Genomic DNA, 16,111 nt, shown 5'->3' with positions numbered 1-16,111 from the left:
AATTGATGTGACAGTTTGCAGAATCACCAGAGTCTGTCTGGGAGCATTTCTTAGCAGGCATTGCCATGCTGACAAATAACAGGAGTTAGCATGCAATGCAGTAGCTCACAATATTACCATTTACTTATCTCCAAAGAGAATATAATTTTCTGTGTCCAAACACATCTTAGCTGATTGATAAGCTTCAGCACCTTCCAAACAGTATTGTATCTCCTAAATCCCCAAAACACATAAGTAGCTTTATCTTCTAAAAGAGATAGTAATCAAATTTTCATTTTTATCTCAAATAATTGGAAATTGTTAAATGTGTTCTCTTAAGCACAATATCAATTGCTTATTTTATTTCTATGTCCTATTTTTAGGTTATTTATAATTTAGAAACATCCAAAAAATACATCTCTCCTTTTTCCAATTTCTAGTTATCTAATTCTTGAATGTTGTAAGTTAAGATACTCCTCTAGAGAGCCTCAGACTAATTTTTTACTAAAGCAAAGTGCTGCAGAACTGTCCAAAGCACTGATAAAAATAATCCCCTAGGGTATTTCATCAATAATTATTTATTATACCTTTAGGATGTTAATATATCTTTTGGTAGAGTAGAAATTTTATTGTAAATTTAGAAGGTCCTACACTGATTTCCAAATGATGTAAAAATGTATATTTGTTTAGTTAGGGGAAATTTTTGCTTTTTTACATAGGAATTATACTTTTTCTAAGAAAAATTTTCAGTGTTAAAGCAGATAATATTTTATGAGTCATATTTTAAAATGATATAACCAAATAGACCATTTAAATCTCAATGAAGATTGGAAAGACTCAGTCATTTTTAGAGATTGAAGCATATTCTATATACAAGTGTATCTGGATATATGCAGAAATCCAGTAGGCATGTCTTAGTGGTCATTCATTCATTATTTATTCACAATTTATGCCCTAGGAACCATCCTAGCCTTTCATGTTGCAGAGATAATTAACACATGATTCTAGTTTTCTTTAAGCCCTCAAGTAGACCATTGTAAACTGATTTTAAAACAGAATTGTAATTATTCTTTTCATATGAATATTTGGACCTTTACTTAGTTATTCAAGTAAGGGTGAAAGAGCAATTACATTGTGCCTATAGGCTTCTAACATAGACTGTGTCACACTATGTATGTAAATTGTTTACTCATGCTATGTAGTTTTTTGTAGTTTACAAATTGTATCTGAGTTACACATTTAATTTTCATAAATATCTTCTGATTAAATTAGGCAGGTACTGGTATGAAAAACTCCATTATGGTTAATGGAACTGAAACAAAAGAAGTTATGTAAATTTACATCCTAGAAACAGAGTTAAGAAATGGTAGAGTTGGGACTCCAAGGCAGGTGCCCACTTTATAGCAGCCCATTATTTCTAAAACTCTGAAAGCCCAGCCTGCTCATTCATAATTATAGTATTGAAATTCTCATGATATACTGACTGAATTAATATTGTTTAGGTATCGTGGAAACTTACATAAGTATGAACGTCACCTCCCCTGGGAAACTCATCTTCTTTGGACTGGTCACATTCTCATTTACAAACCCTCACCATTACTACAGTAATTAGTTAATCACACATTCCCTGCTAAGCTGTAAATTCCATGAGGCTGATTTTCCTGACTGCTCTATTCCTCCCCTTCTGTGTCACTACCCTGTTTCCCCAAGGTGTACTCCCAAATATGATGCACTAGGTCTTATTTTCAGGGGACGTCTTATCTTTCCTGTAAGTGGGTCTTATCTTCGGAAGATGTCTTATTTTCGGGGAAACAGGGTAGGCTCTAAGAGCAGGCCTCTTTTCTGTTCCTCAGACATTAATGCTTTAGGGAAAATTGTCCTCTGCTTCAGATATTATTCTCCTAAGAGCCAATGGCTAGGGTTCCTTATCTGACCTCTTAGCACAGTGCCAACTCCTCAGGTTCTTTGCCACCATTCCTGCTACATATATCATACGTTGCTTTATCATTATTCCGTTGATTTATCTATGCCTTGTTTGTAAATTTCCAGGGAACAGGTTTTTGATCTGTCTTGTTTACCACTTTTGTCTCAGCACTTCTACAGTACTTACTGAATATTATATACAAATTAAACATTTATTGAATGAGTGAATAGAACAATAAATTCATAAAATACTCGGTTTGATGTTCTAGTTAATTTTTCGGTACACATAAACACAAATGTATAGCTGTTTATTAAGCTGTGTTTATGTCTTACCTAAAACACTCCCACGGACTCTACTTTGGGAAACATGAAGTAATTATTAAGTAATTATTTCTTACATCTTTGATGGAAAATATATGTAAATATATTCTCTTCCTCACTTCTGTATTCATAGTTCCTACCAAAGTACCTGACATACAGCGAGTGCTTAATAAGAATTGGTTTAATAAATTAATATTTTCCTATATGCGTCTAATGTATGTTTAGATCATGTGGCCACATATATATATTTTTTCTTATTAATACTGAGGTGTTTGCTTATCCCTCAAGTCTGTTTGGATACTATGTAATCATTTCTTTTTCCTTATACCTGCAGGATTATACCTTGACAATGTACTTTCAGCAAGCCTGGAGAGATAAGAGGCTGTCTTACAATGTAATACCTTTAAACTTGACTCTGGACAACAGAGTGGCAGACCAGCTCTGGGTACCTGACACCTACTTCTTGAATGATAAGAAGTCATTTGTGCATGGAGTGACTGTTAAGAACCGCATGATCCGCCTGCATCCAGATGGCACAGTCCTTTATGGACTCAGGTCTGTAGTGCCCGCTTCAAAATATAACTACTTCTGAACAAAATAGCTATTGCTTTTTATTGGAGGAAAATTTTGTGCTGTTTTCTTTTCTCTTTTTCCACTTCTAACAAAACGCAGTTAAACCTCCTATCTCATAGACATCTGAGAGCTTACGGTAGCATGCTTACAAAGGGGCTTAGCCCCTGCTAAGACTAAGTTTTAGTGAATTATCTTCCAATATCAGCTGTTGATCCTAAAGCTCCTTTCTTTGAGGAGTGGGGATAAACAATGTAAAAATAGCTGAGACGCAAGGTTTCTTTAATATGGAAAAAATTATGAATGCCAAATAATTGTTTGAATGTGGCAGATGTTGGGTTGTATAAAATGCTCCTGAGCTGCCTGAACTGGGTCATGGTCCACTGATGATGGGAAAGCTCTGAGTACCCTTTCACCCTCCAAGGCACAATCAGACTTGCACATAAATGAAGTAGTTACCTCATGTTTATTAATATGGATGTATATACTTAACTGTACCTGTGTGTTAGAAAAGAATTGTGAGGATGTGCTGTTTGGGAGAGAATAATTTCTAAAATAAGACAATATCTTCTTTTAAAGTTTATTTTGTATCAAAAGATGATTTTCTGGAAAAACTAAAGAAAAATTGTATGTATCTTAATCTGGGAATATGATTGTGATATGAAGGATTAATCTGCATTATAGGGGGAGAAATTCTAAATTCTGATATTTTTCCAGTTGCCTTTCTGGTGCCTTCTGTTACACAGAAATATGTGGTTACCTTTTCATAATAATGATGATAATTATAGTATTATTCATTTATTGAATACTTGTTAGGGATCAGACATTGAGCCAAGTGCTTTCTTTGCATTATTATAGTCAGTCCTCTTGACAACCTTGTACAATAGGAAATTCTATTATCTTTATTTTCAAATTAAGAAATACAAGCTGATGCAACTTGCCCAAGGTCACAAAGTCGTCCTTCGAGATGGGATTTGAACTCTGTTCCAAGTAGACCCAGAGCCGTCAACTACTAAATGGGGATTCTTCTATTTCCATATTTTCGTACCTATTCTATCTTATTTTAATTTTCTGTTCAGTGCTCCTGATTGATGTGTTTTTTTAGATCCTTCGATTTATTCAGCTGTTTTATTTATCACATTTGTAGAGGAAAGGACATGTGGCTGTCACAGGAGAGAGGATCCGGAGAATCAGAGAGAAAGCATATTTGTACTCTGTGTCAGGCACTAGTGGTAAGGAGAGAAATCAGACGTGGGTACTGCTCACAGACATGCCTTAGGAAAGGAGAAATCAGAGAAGAGAGACAATAAGTTGACCAACAAAGTCTGAAAAGACTCCACTAAAGTGATGCACTTCCAAAGAATTATATTCAACAGATAGAGTCAACTACAAAACATAAGGAATCACAAAGATGTTGATGAAAGGGGTGACAATGTGGGCAGTTGAGAAAGGGGAATGAAGGAGGTTGCAATTTATACTTTTTAAAAGTTAAGCACAGAGGAATGTAAAAAACTTAGAGAAGGTAGGAGACATAGAAACATGAGTTACCCAGAGCAGACCCAGTGCTCGATGCATTTTGACCACCATATCATTTCACTTTCACAGCAATAATACAGAAATCAGCTCTTCCTGTTTCACTAGGATATGCATCTTTAGGGCAGAGAACATGCCATCTTCGCCTTTGTGCACCCAACACTAACAAACACCTATGTCATCAATAGCAACTTCATAACAGTGAGAATGAATTTATAAATGCATAAATGCAAAGTTAAGTTCAGGAAAATCAACAATCGTGTCTTTGGAATTGAGAGGTAAAAGGGAGACCCTCTGGGTGATAAATTGGCTTCTTGATATCATGTCATTAATCAGACAAAAAGTGGTGACCACTCTTATCACTAAGACCACCTGGACATCACTGTTGTGCTTTTAAACTCCTGAAGAGTAGGGCATCATCATTTTCCTATCCCCTCTTCTAATAAGAGCTGTTGATAAATTATGCGGGTTCCTGAGCATACCTGACATGCATCAAATTAACACATCTGCAGAGAGCAGGCTCATGAATTGCAATTGTTTCTCAGCTGGATTGTTAATTCTGAACATGAAATTGATAGGAAGGTTTTTTCAGGAAAATTATAAATGTCCCATTCCAGTTTTATAGAATAGATAGTAGAACACTTTGTTTCTCAGCTGGAAATTTAATGCGAACTAGATATTTCTTTCTCAACTTTAGGAAGTTCATTGACAATAGATAAGTGAAAGGAATTCAGTTAAAATTACCATTGTCAAGGTTGCTTCAGCAATATTTGGAACCTCTTTCTGTTTATCCAGCCCCACCTCAGTAAGTTTTTGTTGCTGACAGTCTAGTAAGAAATTTATCCTGTGTTTATATTGAATCATGGCTGCATTGAAACAACACTTAAAATATTAACAATGTTAATACCAGTAGCTAGTACTTATTAAAGCATTTAGCATATACCTGTCACTGTGCTGGGAATGTGCATATGTTATTTCATTCCATATTAACTTTAACTCTCCAATGTGAATTATCACTTTTTGCCTCTTACATGAAGAAATGAAGGAACTTAATGTGTCACATTACACTGCTGCTGGGCAGGACAACTTATTTAAGCTTCATCGTCTGAATGCAAAGGTTTGCTCTTCTCTGCCCTGCTGTCCTCCCCCTATGCACTGGCAAGGGGAGGGGGGTGGGGCTAAGTATAGTAGGAATCACCTGAGACCACACAGGGGGGAAAAAAACTAAACGTTAGGTGGAAACAACTTTTATTAGGTCCATAGATACAGACGTTATTCTTTATTATAGAATAAGGCACAAAAGAAGAACAGACATGAGTGTTTAATGAAAAGTGCATCTTTAGGTCCTGAGATTCACACCAGTTCTTCTTTATTAGGGGTGATTTTTGTTGTATGGATTAGTGGGGCACAGGCAAGACTGTCGTAATGAACTAGGTAGTGACAAAGTTTATCAATCTGGATAAGACAAATTGAAAGGCAACCATGAAAATGATGTGGAAGGATGGCACAGGGAAAGTTTTAAATATCAAGGTAGTGACCAATGAATTGGGTAGAGCAAAGCCTCCTGAGCTGAATGTCTTGTGAGTTCAAGGCAATAACTAAAGACTTAAACTCCTCTCCCATTGAGACAAATGGAGATTGGCTGGAAGGGTTTGGAAGGCCCAGTCATTCATGGGATCTCAGTGAGCTTGAGTAAACTTTTCGGATATTAAAATGTAATGGAGATAGAGGCTAGTATGGCAGGATACACATGCCTGTTGAATTTGATGGTGGTATGCGTCGCGTTGTTCTCTCAACTTGCTTGTATGTTTGAAATTTTTACCTAATAAAATTTGGAAAAGAAAAAATTACTATGTTTCAGAGGCCTAGGAACCTCTGGGTCTATTATCTAGGAAATTATCAGTCAACATTTAAAAGGTCTACAGCCAAAGGATGACATTTCTGATCTCTTGGAGGTAGAGAATTGTCTATATACACCTATGCTTTGAGCAACTGTGTCTGAAGATGAGGTCGTCTTATTCCAGAGGTTATGTGGCTGAGGGCGTAAGATCCATGACCACAGAAAGCCATGCTAAGCCATAATCCAGAGAGACTCTTCGAGTACAACCTTGCTAACCTTGTGAGAGTTTCCTTCTACGAGGGCATGTAGTTGCTTCTGATTGTACACAGTAAGAATTCTGAGTCTTCACATGCTAGTACATTGTGTTTGGTTAGCTAGAGTTTTGAGCATGCACGCCAGCTCAGAAAGCTTATATTAAAGCACAGTCAGTGGCTGTGGGACTTTCAGAAGATGGACATCAAAATTGAGAAATATAGAAAATATTTGAGACCTTATTGCTGTACACTGACTTCTCAGTTTTCATCCTTTTTGGGTCTTTATTTCTCCATCTCCCAAAGCGTGGTATTACATCACACTCTCAGTTATTCCATTGCTTTTCAGGTTCATAATCACTTTTCAGGGGCCCTGAAACTGCGGCCCACAGGCCACATGAGGCTGTGTGATTGTATTTGTTCCCGTTTTGTATTTTTACTTTAAAATAAGATATGTGCAGTGTTCATAGGAATTTGTTCATACTATTTTTTTTTATAGTCCGGCCCTCCAGTGGTCTGAGGGACAGTGAATTGGCCCCCTGTTTAAAAAGTTTGAGGACGCCTGCTTTAGAGGCTCAGGGAATGTAGTTCTCATTTTATGCACAGAGACAAATGGGCCTAAATGGGCAGCATAATCAGAAACTGGTAATGATAATGGAATTGGGGTTTGATCTGGACCTTTGTTATTGACTTCTTATCAAACCTTAAACATATTCTCCATGTTTTATTTTTCTCATGCACAAGAAAGAGAGGGAGAATTAGCTGATATGAACTTTTTTGCAGTCCTATTATTCTGTGCATCAGTGATCTCTAAATATAAAAGAATGTATAATCTACCAGACTAGGAAATTAAATTATATATTTGGAGTAGCCCTGTAATGGGTAGAAAGTGCTCAGTGTTACTTAATATTTAATAATGAAATGGAAGAATGAATAAGTGGGAAATTGTAGAATTTTCTTCCAGTTATCATTTCATTACTCTATGAAGTAAGACAGTTGTTCTTAGAGCAAAAACATGGGAGTGCACAAGCAGAGAGAAGAGCAGGGGAATGGTCTAGGTCAGGCATGTTTAAAACAAAAAGGAGAACTAATCAAGAAACCTTAAAGGATCATCAAGCGGTTCTCAGGACACAGATAATGGGGGCAATTATCTCCATCAGCCATTGCATTTGGTAGCTTGCAATGACTAGTAAGAAAATCAGATGTGTGGCTTGAGAACTGAGTGGTCATGACAAGCTTCGAAAGTTGCCCCATGGCCCCAAGCCTAATGCCTCATTTGCAGCGTGCACTCAGTAACTTCCATTTTATCAAAACTTTCCTTTTCTTCTCATCCTGTCTTATCCCTCCTCTATTTTCTTAACTTTATTTAAAGAACCACAAGAATAATTAATTCCCAAATAATACTTTTGCAAGCTTAAAATTATAATTTGTGGCTAAAGACTAATGATAATCCTTGAATATAGATTCTCACTGCCTTCATACTTTTGGGTTGCTATAGCATGTCATCAAATGAGTAGCATTATAAACAACAGAAATTTATTTCTTAGAATTCTGGAGGCTGGGAAATCCAAGATGAAGGCACTGGGAGATTCAGTGTCTTATGAGGGCCTGTTTCTTAGTTTATAGAGGATACCTTCTCCCTTTGTCCTCAGCAGGTAAAAGTGGCAAGGCAGTTCTCTCCTGGGACTCTTTTATGAGGGTACTACACCATTCATGAGGGCCCTGCTCTCAGGACATAATTGCCTCCCCAAGAACCCCACATCCTACTATCATTGCATTGGTGATTATGTTCAACTCATACATTTAGGGGGCAGAATCACTCATACCATATGCCTCATCTTCACTCTTAGTGATAGCTGATTAACTCATATATTCCAATTTTATCTTAAAATCAAATACTTTCTGTATTATACTACATTATTTAGAGATATCTTTCAAGAGATATGGCTAGATAATGGAAAGAAGAGTTTTCTTGGGAGCAGTCCAGCTATAGAAATGGTAACAAAAGACTTTTTCAGTTGACTTAGGAGAATTCCTAGCAATTTAAAAAACATATGTTTCAAACAGATTGGAAATGTGTTCTATTCCAAAATAACATTGGTCCAATTAGGTCATTTTCATAACACTTCAAAGAAAAATAACATAGAGAATATAGAATTTCTACCAATGAACCCAGCTAAAGCAGGAGCTGGTAAAAATCAGTTTTAATCTGATGTTGACATGTCCGTAAAGGAGGGTATATAGATTTAATTCAGACTATTATTTACTTAAAAGGGATACTTACTAGATTTCAAAAACTAATGAATAACTACACTGGATATGGAATCTAGAGACTTGCATTCTTATCTGAAATTAGTGATTCTTCTAATCACTCCTTTAAATAATTTCTTTTTTTATTTTTATTTATTTATTTTGTACAGACAGAGTCTCACTTTATGGCCCTCAGTAGAGTGCTGTGACCTCACATAGCTCACAGCAACCTCCAGCTCCTGGGCTTAAGCGATTCTCTTGCCTCAGCCTCCTGAGTAGCTGGGACTACAGGCGCCCGCCACAACGCCCAGCTATTTTTTGGTTGCAGTTTGGCCGGGGCCGGATTTGAACCTGCCACCCTCAGTATATGGGGCCGGCGCCCTTCCGACTGAGCCACAGGCGCCTAAATGTTTATTCCTGTTCCCCAAAGCCCATAATTTTATTATTTTGCTAATGTATGACATACAACCTTTAAGGACTCTCATCCCATTATGTGTACAGCAGTATTTAATGCATTTCAGTGCTCTGGTAATTGTATTTATCTCCTTGAAAAAATAATCATCTGATTTATTAAGAAAGCAGTAAGCCTGAATTATCAGTTGATGACATCTTTTTATGAGCATAGCAGTGTGCATTTTAATCTAAACTTAGAATCTAAATCTAAATTAAACTTTATATTATTTATGCTAGCTCATTTATATTATATCATAAGTACTTTATCACATTGAAAACTCTTCAAAAAACACAGTAAACATATATGTCCAGTTGTGAAATGATACTTGTGAAATTATAGGAACCATAATTTTGTGAAAATACAGTTGCTCTTAATTCTACCACCCAGAGATAACCACTACTTGTGTTTTGCTCTGTACTCCTTCAGATATTAAAACATTTCATATTATACTGTTTTGTGATCTCATTTTTTAACAATAAAAGTCTCATAAAAAATGTCATGTCCAGAAAACATTCTTTATCATCATTCTTTAAGAATTATATAACATATTTAATATATGTTTTATTATCCCATATAGGATTTGATTTAAGGTCAAATATATTGTTGTTGTTATAAAATTCAGCACTATTATTTAAAATTTTACTAGTATTTTAATAAGAAACATGCAAAGCTATTTGCAGCACAATTTATAATCTTATAGTTCTGCCGTTGTATTATATAGTCTTGTTAGTTAAAGAAATAGCTCAGAGAGCGGAGAGGATGGGCAGACCGCACCAGGAGCCGGGAAGCTCCTCTGGAACAGAGAGGCTGGAAAGAGACTCCCGTTCCAGGCTTGGAGCTGCCTCTGCAAGGGGCTCAGCGGACAGTCACCCCCAGAGCCGGAGCCAGTGAGGAGTCTGGGGCGGTCGGTGGCGGTTTTCTGGATGACAAACAGTAGCACACTACCATCTCTCCGTACCACAAGGAAGTCGGACAGTGGAACAAATTCTGAGAGAAAGAACAAACATGGGGGAGAGACAAGATGGCGGACTGACGCCAGCTTTCAACAGAGACTCCCATCCAGAAGGAGAGTTAAGGGACAGGAATTTAGTAAGTATCCTGGTGGATATGAGCCGCACCAAGAGAGAAGGTTGAAGAACGCACATCAACACCGCTGAGGCAAGCTGTGATCACAAGGACGCAAACAAAAGCAAAATGGCTCACTTCTGGATATTCTGAAGCCACACACACTGTCTCCCTGGGCAACCAGAGGAGGCAACCAGTGAGCAAAGGATTTGCCTGATGCTGCTCACACACCCGGGAAGCTTCCAGGGCAGGGCCGACACAGAGAGGTAATCGGACACAAACCTCCAGCAGCACAGACATTTGAACTCAGAACAGCCCGTCTTCTGTAGGCAATTTTAGCAGAAACAGAGACAGAACCCCACAAAGTTGTCTGTTCTGTTCTGTTCTGTTCTGTTCTGTTAGCAACATCAATCAGGGACGGGGCTAAGCCTGAGTGAACACCTCCCTCCCACCACCTGCATCAAGCACTCAAAGATGTCAGGCCCCAACTCCTCCTGCTAGGTAGCGGCAGACTGCAGGGGCCTGGCAGACTTCCTTGCAATTCAGGCAGGTGAAAACCCCTGGAGTATCTGTTCACTACAGGCAACTGGGTTAGCCATCTGCAGAGATACCAGTGACTGGGTCCGACAGAGGGGCAAAGTGGGAAAGGAGACATCAACCTTCCCAGACTGATCTATTTGCTAGGTGGCTCCTCCTGACTCCACGCAGCACTGGAGTAAGCCACATCAGAGGAGACACCAGACCCCTGTGATCCAGTTCCCAGAGACCTCTTGAACTCTCCCACCCGAGACAGGTGCCGATTGAGACAATGGATTTGGACTTTTAGAACTGAACTAATAGACTGAGGACTTATCAGGCGGTGCCCTGGGTATGCGGTAGTAGGAAGGTTTGATTTTCCTTTTCCAACTGGTACCAGAGGTGGGCGGGCGGGGTGACTTAATTGCTGTTTTTTCCACATAGCTGAGACTTCAAGCCAGAGTAAACGTCACAATAGGATCGAACAGAAACCAGCTGAAAACAAGACAGAACAATTTAGCCCCACCACACAAGACAGGGCCCCAGTTTCTCAGGCCAGAACACTGTACGGGCCCTCGATAAAGCCCCAGGGGAAAAATCAAAGGGAGTAAAATAACCATGGGGCGGAATCAGTGGAAAAACTCTGGTAACATGAATAACCAGAATAGATCAACCCCCCCAAGAAAAGATACGGCAGATGTGATTCAAGATCCCATTCATAAACAACTGGCTGAGATGTCAGAAATCGAATTCAGAATTTGGATTACAGACAAGATTAATAAAATGGAATTAGGAATTCGAGGAGAAATTCAAAAGCTGTCTCAAGAATTTAACGAATTTAAAGACAAAACCACCAAAGACTTAGACACATTGAAGCAAGAATTTACAGCCCTCAAAGATATGAAAAATACAGTAGAATCCCTCAGCAACAGAATGGAGCAAGCAGAAGAAAGGATTTCTGACATTGAAGATAAAGTCTTCGAACACTCCCAATCTCTCAAAGAGGAAGAGACATGGAGAGCAAAAATGGACCACTCACTCAGAGAACTCTCAGATAATTCGAAGAAAAGCAATGTACGAACAATTGGGATTTCTGAGAATGATGAAGTGGCCTCGAAGGGCACAGAGGCCCTTCTGCATGAAATTATGAAAGAAAATTTTCCAGACATGCCTAGAGAATGTGAAATTCAGATAGCAGACAGCTTCAGAACCCCAGCATGATTCAACCCCAATAAGTCATCCCCCAGGCATATCATAATTAGCTTCACTAAAGATAACATAAAAGAGAAGATTCTCAAAGCAGCCCGGCGAAAGAAAACTATTATGTACAAAGGAAAGAATATTAGAATAACTGCAGATCTCTCTGCTGAAACTTTTCAAGCCAGAAGAGGCTGGTCATCAACTTTTAATCTCCTAAAGCAAAAAAACTTTCAACCCAGGATCTTGTATCCAGCTAAACTAAGTTTCATTTATGATGGAGAAATTAAATACTAAAATGACATTCATATGTTGAAAAAATTTGCCATAAGTAAACCAGCTCTTCAGGATATTCTCAGACCTATCCTCCACAATGACCAACCCAATCCTATACCACAAAAGTAAACTCACTCAGAAACTTCGGATCAAACTCCAACTTCCACACTGGCGAAAGGTTTAAAAATGTCCACTGGACCTTTGAAAAACTCGATACCCAAAATTCCACCAGACTTATCAATACTCTCCATCAATGTGAATGGCTTAAACTGTCCTCTAAAGAGGCATAGGTTAGCTGACTGGATACAAAAACTCAAGCCAGATATTTGTTGCATACAAGAGTCAAATCTTAACTTAAAAGACAAATACAGACTCAGGGTGAAAGGATGGTCATCCATATTTCAGGCAAATGGTAATCAGAAAAAAGCAGGTGTTGCAATTTTATTTGCAGATACAGTAGGCTTTAAACCATCAGAAGTAAGGAAGGACAAGAATAGTCACTTCATATTTGTTAAGGGTAATACTCAATATGATGAGATCTCAATTATTAATATCTTTGCACCCAACCAGAATGCACCTCAATTTATAAGAGAAACTCTAACAGACATGAGTAACTTGATTTCCTCCAGCTCCATAATCGTTGGAGATTTCAACACTCCTTTGGCAGTGTTGGATCGATCCTCCAGCAAGAAGCTGAGCAAAGAAATCTTAGATTTAAACCTAACCATCCAATATGTAGATTTAGCAGACATCTACAGAACATTTCATCCCAATAAAACTGAATACACATACTTCTCATCAGCCCATGTGACTTACTCCAAAATTGACCACATTTTAGGTCACAAGTCTAACCTCAGTAAATTTAAAGGAATAGAAATTATACCTTGCATCTTCTCGGACCATCATGGAATAAAACTTGAATTGAGTAACAACAGGAATCTGCATACTCATACAAAAACATGGAAGTTAAATAACCTTATGCTGAATGATAGCTGGGTCAGAGATGAGATTAAGAAAGAAATAGCCAATTTTTTGGAACAAAACGACAATGAAGACACAAACTATCAGAACCTCTGGGACACTGCAAAGGCAGTTGTAAGAGGGAAATTTATAGCACTGCAAGCCTTCCTCAAGACAACGGAAAGAGAGGAAGTTAACAACTTAATGGGACATCTCAAGCAACCGTAAAAGGAAGAACATTCCAACCCCAAACGCAGTAGAAGAAAAGAAATAACCAAAATTAGAGCAGAATTAAATGAAATTGAAAACAAAAGAATAATACAACAGGTCAATAAATCAAAAAGCTGGTTTTTTGAAAAGGTCAACAAAATAGATAAACCTCTGCCCAACCTAATCAGAAAAAAAAGAGTAAAATCTGTAATCTCATCAATCAGAAACAACAAAGACGAAATATCAACAGACTCGTCAGAATCCAAAAAATCTTTTATGAATATTACAAGAAACTTTATTCTCAGAAATATGAAAATCTGATGGAATTTGACCAATACTTGGAAGCACGCCACCTTCCAAGACTTAGCCAGAATCAAGTGGAAATGTTGAACAGACCCATATCAAGTTCAGAAATAGCATCAAATATACAAAACCTCCCTAAAAAGAAAAGCCCAGGACCAGATGGTTTTACGTCAGAATTCTACCAAACCTTTAAAGAGGAATTAGTACCTATATTACTGAACTTGTTCCAAAAGGTAGAAAAAGACGGCAGACTACCCAACACGTTCTATGAAGCAAACATCACCCTGATCCCCAAACCAGGAAAAGACCCAACAAGAAAAGAGAATTATAGACCAAGATCACTAATGAATATAGATGCAAAAATATTCAACAAGATCCTAACAAACGGAATCCAGCAACACATCAAACAAATTATACATCATAACCAAGTTGGTTTTATCCTAGGGTCTCAAGGCTGGTTCAATATACGTAAATATATGTAATTCAGCACATAAACAAATTAAAAAACAAAGACCGTATGACTCTCTCAAATGATGCAGAAAAAGCTTTTGATAATAGCCAGCATTCCTTCATGATCAGAACACTCAAGAAAATTGGTCTAGAAGGGACTTTTCTTAAACTGATAGAGGCCATCTACAGCAAACCCACAGCCAATATCATATTGAATGGAGTTAAATTGGAATCATTTCCACTCAGATCAGGAACCAGACAAGGCTGCCCATTGTCTCCATTGCTTTTCAACATTGTAATGGAAGTTTTAGCCACTGCAATTAGGGAAGAAAAGGCGATCAAGGGTATCCATATAGGGTCAGAAGAGATCAAACTTTTGCTCTTCACAGATGATATGGTTGTGTATCTGGAAAACACTAAGGACTCTACTACAAAACTCCTAGAAGTGATCAAGGAATACAGCAGCGTCTCAGGTTACAAAATCAACATCCATAAATCGGTAGCCTTTATATACACCAACAACAGTCAAGTTGAAAAAGCAGTTGAGGACTCTATCCCTTTCACAGTAGCCAAAGAAGGTGAAATATTTGGGAATTTACCTAACAAAAGATGTGAAAGATCTCTATAAAGAGAACTATGAAACTCTAAGAAAAGAAATAGCTGCAAATGTTAACAAATGGAAAAACATACCATGCTCACGGCTGGGAAGAATCAACATTATCAAAATGTCCATACTACCCAAAGCAATATATAATTTCAACGCACTCCCTATTAAAGCTCCACTGTCATATTTTAAAGATCTTGAAAAAACAATACTTCGTTTTATATGGAATCAGAAAAAACCTCGAATAGCCAAGACATTACTCAAATAAAAACAAAACAGGAGGAATCACACTACCAGACCTTAGACTTTACTACAAATCGATAGTGATCAAAACAGCATGGTACTGGCACAAAAACAGAGAAGTAGATGTCTGGCACAGAATAGAGAACCAAGAGATGAATTCAGCTACTTACCGCTATTTGATCTTTGACAAGCCAATTAAAAACATTCAGTGGGGAAAAGATTCCCTATTTAACAAATGGTGCTGGGCGAACTGGCTGGCAACCTGCAGAAGACTGAAATTGGACCCACACCTTTCACCATTAACTAAGATAGATTAGTTAATCTATCTGGATTAAAGATTTAAACTTAAGACATGAAACTATAAAAATACTAGAGGAGAGTGCAGGGAAAACCCTTGAAGAAATTGGTCTGGGTGAGTATTTTATGAGGAGAACCCCCCGGGCAATTGAAGCAGCTTCAAAAATACACTACTGGGACCTGATCAAACTAAAAAGCTTCTGCACAGCCAAGAACACAGTAAGTAAAGCAAGCAAACAGCCCTCAGAATGGTAGAAGATATTTGCAGGGTATATCTCTGACAAAGGTTTAATAACCAGAATCCACAGAGAACTCAAACGCATCAGCAAGTAAAAAACAAGGGATCTCATCGCAGGCTGGGCAAGGGATTTGAAGAGAAACTTCTCTGAAGAACACAGGCGCACGACCTTCAGACATATGAAAAAATGCTCATCATCTTGAATCATCAGAGAAATGCAAATCAAAACTACTTTGAGATATCATCTAACTCCAGTGAGACTAGCCTATATCACAAAATCTCAAGACCAGAGATGTTGGCGTGGATGTGGAGAAAAGGAGACACTTCTGCACTGCTGGTGGGAATGCAAATTAATACATTCCTTTTGGAAAGAGATACGGAGAACACTCAGAGATCTAAAAATAGATCTGCCATTCAATCCTGTAATTCCTCTGCTGGGCATATACCCAGAAGACCAAAAATCACAATATAACAAAAATATTTGTACCAGAATGTTTATTGCAGCCCAATTCATAATTGCTAAGTCATGGAAAAAGCCCAAGTGCCCATAGATCCACGAACGGATTAATAAATTGTGGTATATGTACACCATGGAATATTATGCAGCCTTAAAGAAAGATGGAGACTTTAC

At 37.8% G+C, this 16,111-nt stretch overlaps 1 protein-coding gene across 4 annotated transcripts in view; it reads left to right on the top strand.

Annotated features, from left to right (window-relative positions):
- Window positions 1-16,111, top strand: part of GABRB2 (gamma-aminobutyric acid type A receptor subunit beta2) — a 284,112-nt gene that overhangs the window by 78,439 nt on the left and 189,562 nt on the right. For all 4 annotated transcript variants that reach the window (XM_053567112.1, XM_053567110.1, XM_053567113.1 and 1 more), the window contains exon 5: window positions 2,558-2,778. In XM_053567112.1, coding sequence (XP_053423087.1) covers window positions 2,558-2,778 — 221 coding nt within the window. The remainder of the gene's footprint in view (window positions 1-2,557; window positions 2,779-16,111) is intronic.

This window comes from Nycticebus coucang, chromosome 17, assembly GCF_027406575.1.
Source record: "Nycticebus coucang isolate mNycCou1 chromosome 17, mNycCou1.pri, whole genome shotgun sequence".
Taxonomy (NCBI): Eukaryota; Metazoa; Chordata; class Mammalia; order Primates; family Lorisidae; genus Nycticebus; species Nycticebus coucang.
This window is presented reverse-complemented; position numbering and strand designations above follow the sequence as displayed.